General features: G+C 45.7%; 1 protein-coding gene across 1 annotated transcript; it reads left to right on the top strand.

Annotated features, from left to right (window-relative positions):
- Positions 1-467: 467 nt before the first annotated feature.
- Positions 468-7792, top strand: LOC115321834. Its single transcript, XM_040221934.3, has 5 exons — positions 468-1831; positions 1944-2081; positions 3265-3384; positions 5675-5935; positions 6210-7792. The coding sequence occupies exons 1-5, from the start codon at positions 1285-1287 to the stop codon at positions 6995-6997; spliced, it is 1854 nt and encodes a 617-aa protein (XP_040077868.1). The 5' UTR covers positions 468-1284; the 3' UTR covers positions 6998-7792.
- Positions 7793-12123: the final 4331 nt, after the last annotated feature.

Here is a 12123-nt window from a genome sequence, read left to right as displayed (position 1 = left end):
AGGGACTGGGCTTGGCTAGGCTGCGCCTGTATGAATAGACAAATAAACAAAATTGACTATTATTTTTATATTGGACGGTAGCTCGCGCCACCTAGGTTTTAAGAGACGAAAGCAGTTTTTTTTGGCCTCTAACTTTTTATTTTGGTTTTGGTAAGTCTTGACATTTTGGCATCTTGCTGGAACTACGTTTTACTATACTCCGTTCCACCATCAGTCCGAGCGCAGTGGACGCCACCAGCTATTCCAGCCTATCCAGCGCCGGGAGAAAATCGCGTGACCTGCCGGTTGGGCAGAGCGGCGCAGGGAGCTCAAGGTCACATGACACTCTCTCTACGCGGGATTGGCTTGGATGGCACCTAGCGTCCGCTGCGCTCGGACTGAAGGTTAAACGGAGTATAGTTCTATTTTATTTTTCCGGTGTAAGAAACCGGGTTCCGATTGCTCACAAACACCAAGAACGTAGTCAATCCAAGTCTCATTGACTATGGTCTCCATTATCCTTTCAACAGGTGGCGCCAAGTTCTTTGTCTGTTAAGTTTTAGCTGCAATGGAAAGCTCACCGGGTGCCAAGCGTCGGAAATGTTACTTGGCAGAGAGTGAGCCTTTTGTGATGCCTAGATCAACGCAATATTTTCACAGTACAAGGGATGCTCAGGACCCTGGAGACCCCCCTCATGACGTGCTCACCCCGTTAACTCGAGTTCCCCAAGCACTAAAATCCGCTGGGAATAATTCTGATGACGAGGACTGCCATTCCGAAGAATCCGAATTGAGCACAGATAACGAACGCGAGCGTTCGGAATCGTTAAATGCTAGCGACGAGAACTACGATGTTCAAGACGACGTCGTGAACTCTGGTGAGGACTATGGAGATGATGATGACGAGATGAATGGAAATGACCCTGTACCACAGCCCTTGCTCGAACACCTTCTGTCGTCCTGTTTCAATCAGTTCGGGACGGAGACACTTCCCCATTCTATGACGACAAAAGCCGGCGCCATCGCCATGATAATGGCCCACGTCGTATCGCAGGGCATGACGTGGTCGGGCCTCGATTCTTTGCTCGTGCTCATCAATGCCCTGTTTGGAAGGCAAGTCGTGCCGCAAAGCAAATATGCTTTCCGCAAGCTTTGGTCAGCAACGACGAAAAACTTGGTTCGCCACTACTACCTTTGTGAGGGCTGTGGAGCAGTTCTGGAAGACGCAGAGACTGCAGCCAGCTGCTCAGTGTGCCAGCAAGGGATAGATCTGAAGGTGCTAAAGAGAATGGATCCTACTTCGTAATGCTTGACATGACGAAGCAACCGTCCTTCGTTATTGAGAAGACCAAGGAGCTTCTTCACAACAACCTCCTGAAGCTTGCCATGGAACGTAGTACCTCATCAAGCGGAAGTGGTGTCACTGACATAACAACAGGTGAAGCCTATGATGCTCTGCGCAGAAAGACTGGGATGGGGGACAGTGATCTTTCTTTGACTTTTAACACAGACGGCAGTCCTCTCTTCGTGTCATCCAAAACGTCTGTTTGGCCTATTCAATTCACTGTGAATGAGCTCCCTCCAAGCATCCGCTTCAAGCACACCACACTAGCCGGACTTTGGTTCGGAAAAGGCCATCCAAACATGACTGCCTTCCTCGCAAAGTTTGTTGATCAAGTCAAAAGCATGACGCCCGTGATGTGGGAGCATAGCTCTGAGATGCACAGGTCCAGAGCTTATGTGCTCTGCTGCTGTGTCGACGCACCTGCGAGGGCAGCAGTTCAGAACATGGTACTTTTCAACGGCTCGTTTGGATGTCCCTGGTGCCTCATAAGTGGGGAACACCTGGAAGGTATGTATCGGTCTTCTTGCACGTGCACATTGCAGTTCAAACTAAACATTATGTTTTTCTGAGCCTACTGGGTGCAACCTCATAATATATTTTCGTTTATTTTTATTCACAGGAAGCATGCGCTACGTGCCCAAGGAACCACCGGCTCCAAGAACATCTGAGCTTGTGGTCCGAGATATGCAGCTTTCCTTGAGATTGGGGATCACCATAAATGGAATCAAGGGTCCTTCTCCGCTAATGAATCTACCAGGTGTGGCTTTTTCCCTGAATGTCTAAAGAACAGGGTCAGATTATCCAAGGTTCAAGCGATCGAAGCAAACTGTTTCACACTGAGAACAGAAAGTATTAGTCACACAAAATCTTTGTGATTTTGATTCTGTTTTCGAATAGCACAATGCTCCGCACGTTGATCACTTAATTGTGCTAATCTCTTTGGGTTCCGACTGTACTCTGATATGTTACATTCTTACTTTCTGAGATTATGAACTACATACTTTTGTACTCTCAATGCACTGTTGATTTGCAAATGTTCAGTAGCAGATGCTCAGCGAAGATGACCACAGCCGTGCCCCCAATTTCTCCCCAAGGTCTGTTAGCTGATGTTACGACGGGCTACTTGGATGCGCTGTGAATTAATTTTCTATTTTAAGTTTGCAAGCCAATACTTATTTCAGGCTGCAACAGTGGAAAAATCGGTGATCAGTGGCGCCCAACTGAAAGATGCGAAGTACTTTGCACAAGCATACTGACACAAGCGTGACACAAGTATACTCACACGTAACACTGCTGAGCCACAAGTTTTGTGGTTGCTGTGTAATCTCAAGAGTAAGACAAGACTGTTCCCTTCCTTCCCTCCTTTGCAAAGCTTGGGGAAAAATTCATAGGGCCACGGCAGAGGCAGGGCTAGCGTTCTGCCTTCCTATGATTGTAAGAGTGCCACCTCCCCCCTAATTTTTTTTTTCACATAAGCTTAGCCAACAGTGGTCTCTAAGAAAGATGCCGTTGAAACAGACAGTAGAGGCAGTACATACACGCAAATTTCTTCTGAAATTCACGTCCATGCTCATTTGTACGAAGCGCTAAGAAGAGCATTTTGTAATGGTTTTCGATGGTAAAACCTGTCAATATTCTCTGATCGGCAATCGACCGTTCAATAAAATTGTACTCTATTTCGGTTTCAGAGAAACCTTTTGGAACACCTAATTGATGTTTTGATTTTCCAATTCACAGAGTAGCTGGCCAGCATACTTGCGGAGTTAATATACTAATATTTTTTCTTTCACCGAAAAAGCAGGAGGTATACTAAAAGATTCAATGTCATGAACTGTTACCAGCTATACTCTTGGAATTATTGAACTTGTGATTCGTCAGTTGCATGCTTTTTTGCAGTCCCTAGAGTTAGAAACTGAGAGACATGTAACATTTACTTTCAGGATTTGATCTTGTGGCCGCAGTGAGCGTCGAGTATATGCACGCCGTTCTTCAAGGAGCAGCAAAGCAGTTTACAGAACTGCTGCTTTCTTCATCCAACTCTCAAAAACGGTTCTACATAGGTACGTCGTACAGTACCAAAATGTCTCATTTCCAGTTACAAGTTGGCGCATAAGTTGCTCTTTTCATAATTTGTGGCACCTCTTCGAGCTATTTTTACCTTAATAGTGTTTACCAGGCCAATTCCTGACTTGAATCTTTACATACTAGTACTATTCGCGTTTCCTGCTCGTTACTTGCCCACTGAGCAGAAGCAGGGAATTCTCCAGTGAGGGTCCCCCCTTGTTACTAGCTCCACAGTCCGGGCAAACCTAGAGATGTTGCAAACCTCCCAAGGTTCGAGTTCGAAAGTTTGAAGATATTGAATACTTTGAACCTTGCAACCTCGGACTTTCAGTCCGAGATCGCAAGGTACAAATTTTATGGGGTCTGGGTTTCGCACAGTCTCAAATTCATCTTCATGCTATTAATAATTTTTATCAGAATATCTTCTAGGTATAACTCTATATATAGCAGCATTTTCGTCCACTTTGAAGCTGACACAAATGTCATTAGTGGTTGCCAAGGTTTTGCCAAATCTCCAGATCTGGAAAATCAGAATTTTAGCTTAACCTTCAAGAAGATTAGGCATAGATTGGGCAAAATAGAATTGCCAGGCTGGTTGACCGATTTTGATTAGCTCTACAGCTGCTTGTCACATTTTTTAATATGTATCTAAAACTAAGTATATTTACAGATACATATAACAATCGCTAAGCAAAATGTTATCGATACAGGTGTCTTTGTTAGCTGCTCCAAATTTTCAAAAAAAATAGAACATGAAATAGGGTAATGTGAGCCCTGAGGCAGTGTTAGTAGCCATGGTGGCTACTAGAAAAAAAGGCGAAATTAGGTAACAATTGTTAGCGACTAACTCAAATGTTATATTAACTTTTCAGTTTTTCACTTGAGTGCACCTAATATGTCTAGAGGATGTAGGCTTGACCTCAATATGGTCTAACGGTGCCATTAAATTCTGATTAAAGAATTTGTGGTAGGCACTATGGGGTCGAGAAATGTCACGGTACTGAGCATCGGACTGAAACAAAGCGGACAATCGCACCGGTAATGTCATCGCTTTGCATGACACTGCTGACGTCCCCTGTGGCGGGGCACGTGAATCGACGTTATTGCAGCCGGCTTCACTTAAACAAGCCAAGCCGGCTGCGATAGCTTCAACCCACGTGCCCGCACCGCAGCTGACATCAGCAGTGTGACACAAAGCAATGAAGTCACCGGCGCTTTTGCTCTCTTAGTTTCAACTTGGCACCGTGTACCAGGGTGACATTTCTCGGCCCTGTAGCGTTCACAAATTTTTAACGAGAATTTGACGGCACGGCTAAACCATTATAAGGTCAAGCTTAGTTCATTAGCTAACTAATTACCCAAATTTGCCTTTTTTCTAGTGGCCACCATGCCCCGGGCCCAATTTACCCTACCTCCCATTTTCTTTTTTTTTTAAATTTTGTTGCAGCTAATAAAAATATTACGTATAGTAATGGTAACAGTGTCATTTTAGCATGTTTATTTACAAAACAACGTTGATTTTCTTCAAAATGGTCACGGCATTCAATTTTAGTTTGTGTTTTGCAAAATCATAGCATGGGTGCCCATCTTTGATGGCCAGAGTGCATCCAATATATGCTTTATGTTATGTCCACTGTATTTTGCTGATTGTCACTCTTTGTACTTGCACGGCGCACTGCACATGCTTGATCTATGGCTTTTGAGACCACCCACAACCACATTTGCAGAAGCTGACAAAGATACAGTGCTGTCACCACTTGTTAACATGTAGCGTAAGCTTCTACTTCGCTGTGAAATGGACTTTCTGTACCACGTCGCTTTGGCCATGCCGAAACCAGATCAAACATCGAGCTGACCTGTTGTCTGATATGTGCTTGTTCCTACGTTCGCATAGTCTGCATGCATGAACAGATAGGTACAATTTTTTTCCAAAGCTTAGCCCAATCAAAACAGGTAAAACTGATTTCATTACAGCCTGGCGTTGGAGAAATTCGACTGACCTTCGAGGTTCATTGAACTTTTCAAATTGAAGAGTTTGAAAATTGTCATATTTTTTAGCGTAATGAATTTAAATGTTAGGAAGATTGATTCTCAAATTTCTCAAACCTCTTTAAACCTCAGGGTTTGACTTTTCACTTTTGAACCTCGGGTTTGAGCCTCAAAATTCTGGGGAGGCGAACTTTCATGAATACATTTTCGAGTGGTTGTACTTTGTACACAGCCTCATATATGGTTATTAAAGCAAGATAAATTACTCATGTGCCCAGTCACTTATGTTGCTTACAGGAGCACCATCCTGCGTGGCACGGGTCAACAGCCGCCTCCTCCAGATCAAGCCACCACACTGTGTGTCAAGGCTGCCTCGTTCACTCAACGAGCGCAGTTTCTGGAAAGCGTCAGAGTGGAGACTCTGGCTTCTGGTTTACGCTCTTTCTTGCCTCGTGGACATTCTGCCTCTGGAGTATTGGAAACATCTCTCCAAGCTCTCGCAAGCAATACACATCTTGCTACGTGAGACCATCACAGCCGACGAGATCAAGCGTGCAGGTAAGCTTCATACTTTTTTTTCTCCTATTTGCCTCATAAAGGTCTTTTTTTATACCGTATGACAGTCTCATGGGAGTGTCAAGATCTACCCGCATTGATTAGACAGAATGTTGTGTGTAAAGTCTCAGAGCATGCAAATCAGGTAACTGTGGTAGGAAATCACACCCAAAAATCATCCAATGAGCTGCGCGGCATTTGAAATTTCAGTTAATGTTATGCATTCATTTTATAGTCTGAGATTATATCCTGTGCATGCTTATTTTTTTGTTTTCAGAAAATCTGCTGATCGACTTTGTTGGTCGCTGTGAGGCCTTGTATGGAGTGGCTTCGCTTACGTTCAACATGCACCAGCTCCTCCACCTGCCAAACTCCGTGCGTCAGTTGGGACCACTTTGGGCGCAATCCGCATTTGTTTTCGAGGGAGGAAACGGAAAGTTGGTGAAGCTGGTCTCTGCAGCTAGAGGACTTCCGGATCAAATCGTAGAGCGAGTCGTAATGACGCAGCAGCTTGAATGCCTTCTGGCAGATAGCAACGTGGCAATCAGTGCCAATGAGCGGAGTGTGTGTGAAAGATTTCTTGATTATTCACACATCCAGAATGCCTGCTATGTTGATGAAGCATGCTTGCTAGGACGTGAAAAAGCTGCCATTCTAACAGCTATCGAGGAACGTGCGCTAGAGGTCTACGGTGGGACAGGCACAGTTGGCAGCGCTTTGGAATACCAGCGTTTTGTGTACAAGGGGCAGGTGTTCCATAGCACCGCATACACAAGAGCTTCAAAGAGTGACACCACTGTAGTGTCAACTGCTGATGGGGAGTATTTCAGAATTAAGAGAATTCTCCATGTTGCTGGTCTCGGGTGCACGCTCCTTTGCAGACGGCTGGTGTTACGGGAGACACCACTCTTTCCTGAGCATATAAAGGAATGTTTTCCTTCGCAGGTAGACATCTGTAAGGTGCTGAAACCCGAGGACATTAAGGCCAACTGCCTTTTCATGGTGTTTCCGGCTGACAGCAAGTGCTTTGTGTGTGACATGCCGAACAAAATTGAGAGGGACTAAAGTTCTTTAACATGTATACAGGGCTTTTTTTTCCTCATTCTTTACAGAATTTAAAAAAGCGTGTGTTGGGTACATAGATTCCGTCTTCTCTGTGTACTTCTGGGGCTCGGCAGACATTAGATGAGTGGATAAACGTCACAATATTTTGACTAATTAATCAAAATGTGTTGATTGATGTTTTAATTAACAGTTTAATGGGCCACATACACTATCAGTTTTAAAGAGCGCAATGTCTATCTGGCATTTAAGTGATGCGACAGCTCTCTATGCTGTAGATGAGCAATTTAGCCAGTGCAGTGTAACCGCTAGACTCGGGTCTTTAATGTGCATCATGCAATAGTAATACACAAACATGTGCCAGCACGATGCTCATCCAGATCGAAATGGGTAGGGGTTGTGGATAGAACCGAAGAATATTACCGCTTGCATGTGATCGCACATACTTCATTACTTTTCTCTTTCAAACTTAAAATGCATTTGGTGGTGCATGTTTGTGCACTTTTTGGCTTGAGTTTGCTGTGCTGTGCTTGAGCAGACCTCTAAAGAGGGTAATACCTTCTTTTGGGTAATGATGCAGAGTCGTTGCATTTCATGCTTTGTCATTGTTGAACTTCACTTTCATCAACCATGTTCTATTTATGTCCTTTGCTGCTTGTTTTAGATGCTATATTCTGTCAAAATGGTTTTATTGTGTAAAGCATTGCATATTATCAAATGTACTAAAGTGGAAAGAAAAATAAAGCACTGCTGCCTGATTGCACTAAGGGATAAAGACCACTACCGGGTGGTCTGTGTGTCGGGGCCAGACTTAAATAGACCTAAAATTCGGATTTCTGAAGTACAACACTGTAATTTACCATACAAGCTCAGCTAGGTGGTGGAAATTTTATATGTGATAATATTGATGAAACTTGCTCGAGTCAAAAGTTACAAATAAAAACATAAAAAGTTGCATGAGCCGACGTGTGGTTAAGCCTTTTCCTCTCAAAGCTAGAAAACGTTCTGGTCCACTGGAACGTTTTATGAACAAAAACGGGGAACACCAGTAAGATGAGAGCTTTTTCTTTCCCTTGCACTTTTTGTTAAATAAAACGTTTTAATGGCCTACGAGGATGCTTTTTTGGTTTCGGAATGAGTATTCTTGTGTATTCCTTCGTAACTTTTGACTGAGCCAAGTACTTTTTATCACATCACTAATGAAATCCACGACCTTGCGAAACTAAGGTAGTAAAGTACAGTGCCATAGTTTACAGATCTGATTTTTGCTATAGGTCTCGGACCGACATATGTTGTTATATGAAAGTATTGACGTCGGGTATCTCAAAGGATGGTAATTGAATGAGTGATTTATTTGCACTTAAATTGGTCCGTACACGGCGGTCTGCCAAGCAAAGCAGATAGGCAAAAACCCTTACGCGTGTGTGTCTGCCAGCCTGCTGCTGTGTCCGTTGGGAGTAATACTACCCAGCTTTAGAATTAAGCATTAAAATTATGATGGCGGTGATGATGGAGGTGGTGGTGATGACGATGATGTTGCTGGTGGCGGTGGCAATGGTGATGATTCAAGATGAGAGGGTGACGGAGTGAAGATCATGATGTCTGCAGACGCGAAGGCATTCGTCTCGCAAATACCTTGCAAAGTTCCCGGGATTCATCGTGTGATGTGGGCAGAGGGCTACGAGAAGCTAATGGGATGGTCAAAAAGTCTCTAATGGCGGCGGGCAGTAGGGATTCGCTGTGACGAACAGTCCTGCCTCGAAGAAGTTCGAGCTGACCTGATCTTCTACCGAGACGCACGGCGGCCGATAGGCGAGTCCCCGAAAGAGATTCATTGAGCAATCGGCACAGCACGCAGACTCGAGAAATCTTTCGTCTCTGATCGAGGGGCCGCCAGCCAAGTTTTCTGAGCCGTGCGTGGTACGGCACGTCAGTCGTGCCAGGGACCAGGCGCAAATTTTGCGGGTTGCACGGCGCTGCACGCTCTACAGTCTCTCAATTAGATGTTGTTGAGGGGAGACCAAACTGCATGCAGAGCAGTATTCCAATGAAGGCAGGACTGAGGATGTATATTGTGCCTGCAGGACCGCTGGCCCACCTGGCCTTGCGACGCGGGTGATGAGGCCAAGCGTCCTGCAAGACTGCGCGATAATGCCGGCAATATGTGCGGAAAAATCCAAGTTTTGGGAAAACGTGACACTTAAGATAGGCAGGTGGTCTGATGTGCGCAGTGGAGTGCCTGCTACAGTATATACAAGGCAATTGTCTGTTTTTTGCAGTTTGAGAAACGTATCACGGAACTCTTGGATGCGCTCAGGCTTAGGTGTTGTCTCGAGATCCATCTCTCTACATCTTCTAGATGGTTTTGCAAGTGACGTGCGTCAGACTGGGACGAAATTGTCATCGCGATTGATGTATCGTCTGCGTATTGCACTAGGATACACTTGTCATTGCGTGGCATGTCGTTCACGAATATGAGAAAGAGCGTCGGAGCGAGGACAGAGCCCTGTGGCACTCCTGATGACATGACCCTCTCTGTAGAGCGTGCCCCACAGTACACAACTTGTTGGCTGCGATTCTGCAGAAAGCTTGATATCCAGGTGAATAGGAAATCGTGTATGCCTGCGTGTGTAAGCTTCTCAAGCAGGAGGTTAATGTCGAGCATATCAAATGCATTGCTTAGGTCAAGTTGGATTAGATCTGTCATGGTTCGATTATCCATGTGATCACTGATAAAATGGGTAATAGTTGCCAGTGCTGATTCGCAGCTGCGACCTCTTCGAAAGCCATTCTGACTGTCGGAGAGATAGCCGGCTTCTTCAACGTGGTTGAGAAGCTGGCTGTTAACTATCCTTTCAAATGTTCGACAGACAATCGAGGTGATTGACACAGGACGGTAATGTTTTGGTTCATTCGTCGGCTTCCTTTTCCCTTGTGTAGCGGAGTGACCAAAGCTCATTGCCACGTTCCTGGCACAGTACTACTGTCGAACAGCCTTTGCAGAATCTGGCAGGTGGTCGGCAGCATTAGCGGACAGAGCCTTTTGAACCACGTCGGCGTGGTTCAAAGTTCAAAGAAAGTAATGCCATTGTGAAATTGCTTTCTAAAAGTAGCCGCCTCGGTGGCTCCGAGGCGAGAGCGTCGGCCTACGGATCCCCATGTGGCGGGTTCGAATCCCGGCCGAGGTGCCCGCAATCTGACGGAGGCTTATTGTGGAGAAGACGCCGTGTAACCGAGCTTTCGGTTGCACGTTCAAAGATCCCCAGGTGGTCGAAATTAATCCTCAGTCCTCCGCTGGGGCGTGCCAGATGCCCGTCGTTGGTTTGGCACGTAAAACCCCCAAATTTTTGACTTTCTAAAAGTAATGTAAATTGCAATGAATTACTTTTTGTCCAGTAGTTCTAATTGTAATTACCTTATTTCGGACAAAGATATAGTTTTGCTTGTTTAGACCACAGCTCTGGGAAGCTGGAGCAAAAGGCGGCAAACGTTGTAACTATAATTAAATTACATTTATGAGGTAATTTACCAAAGTGTGCTGCTAGGCAGATTATAAAACAACCTTTCTTCGGTATATATACACGATTTTGAATAGTTCAACTGCCTGTTAGAGGAGCTCGATTTCCAATTTGAACAGTTTGACTACCAGTTTGAGCTGTTAGCTACCAGTTTGATCAGTTCCACCACAATGCTCTGCTACAAGTTTGAAAAACAGTTTGATTATCAGTGTAACCAGTTCAGTCACCATTTTGAACAGTTTGAATACCAGTAAGACCAGTTCTGCTACCACTTTCACCTGTCTAGCACTCAGTTTAGCCTGTTTGGCAAGTTCAGCTGCCTGTTTCCCCAGTTTGGCAAGTTTTGCTTCCCATTTGGCAAGTTCCGCTGCCTGTTTTGCAATTTTGCTTCCTTTTTGGCAAGTTTAGCAGCCTGTTTGGCCAGTTTTGTTTCCTGTTTAGCCAGTTCGGGAACCTGTTTGGCAGGTTTGGCTGCCTGTTTGGCAAGTTTGTCTGCATGGTTGGCAAGTCTGGCTGCCTGTTTGGCAGGTTAAGGTGCCAGTGTGGCTTGTTAATGTTCCAATTCGGCCAGTTTGTTTTCTTATATCGCCAGTTTAATCAGTTCGATTTCCATTTTGCCCAGTTCAAAGTCGGGTATGCCGGGTTGAGAATCATACTGTTTTTTTCAATAGGGGTGCTTGTGCGTGCTGTGTGTGTGTGTTCCGTGCACCGTGTTTGGTGACGACGCGCCTTGCATTCATTGTCTGTTGCAGTCAGCGGCACCGCTTCGAGAGTCTCGGTTCTTCTCCGCTCCGTCGGGCTGCCGGCCGGCGCCGGCGCGGGCGCTCGCCCGGCGGTGACGTTCGCGCTGCGGGCGCACGGATACTGACGCTCCCATCGTTTCCCTGGATGGATAACAACTGGCCTCGGCTTTGAATCTTTATGTAGTGTGAAGCTGCCGACCCATTGCAGTTGGGCTCGGCATTTGGATGCGCTGGTGTGCTTAGTGACAATACTTGGACAACTCGGATATCGCTTGCCCGCCGGAACTTCCCGATGCACTCAACACTCGATACTGTGCTTGTGCGTGCTGTGTGTGTGTTCCGTGCACTGGTTTAATGACGACGCGACGACGCCTGGACGACCGTGTGCGCCGCCATAATTACCACTGCGCTCACCACTGGACTCTACAAAAGTCTTTCGTGCGATGCCCTTGATCGTTACAAGCGAGAGATCGTCGCGATTTCAGACCCAGTCCGCCTGGGTTTGAAATCGTGAGGATCTCTCGGTTGTAACGGCTGAGGGCATAACACGAAATTATTTTGTAGAGTCCAGTGGTGAGCGCAGTGGGAATTCCGGCGGTGCACCGCCTGGGTTTAAAATTGGGGCTGGAAATGCGCAGTTCCAGGCTGCATACACACTGGTGCCCCAATTTTGCGTCTAGGCGGAACCGGCAGTTTTCATTCCGGCCTGAATCTGATATTTTCGTACGGAGCCCCATGGTGGCGTAGTAGTGGCGTCTCCTGTGTTTTTGTTTTTTTTCGATCCCTGGATGCTCGTGAAACCGAACGGACGAAGAGGCGCAAGAAACAGGGCACTGAGATCTTCTTGATCCTCACACCAAGCTGCTCC

This window comes from Ixodes scapularis, unplaced genomic scaffold (genome assembly GCF_016920785.2).
Source record: "Ixodes scapularis isolate PalLabHiFi unplaced genomic scaffold, ASM1692078v2 PGA_scaffold2__306_contigs__length_199485367, whole genome shotgun sequence".
In the NCBI taxonomy this organism is placed as follows: Eukaryota; Metazoa; Arthropoda; class Arachnida; order Ixodida; family Ixodidae; genus Ixodes; species Ixodes scapularis.
Note: the sequence above shows the minus strand (reverse complement) of the source record. Positions and strands in the feature narration are given on the sequence as shown.

What these genes read in the sequence shown, in the direction of transcription:
- LOC115321834 (XM_040221934.3), top strand. Translation starts at nt 1,285, where the DNA reads ATGCTTGACATGACGAAGCAACCGTCCTTCGTTATTGAGAAGACCAAG. An exon ending in TCCGCTAATGAATCTACCAG is followed by an intron (nt 2,082 to 3,264) that starts GTGTGGCTTTTT and finishes ATTTACTTTCAG; the next exon opens with GATTTGATCTTGTGGCCGCA. An exon ending in CGACGAGATCAAGCGTGCAG is followed by an intron (nt 5,936 to 6,209) that starts GTAAGCTTCATA and finishes TTTTGTTTTCAG; the next exon opens with AAAATCTGCTGATCGACTTT.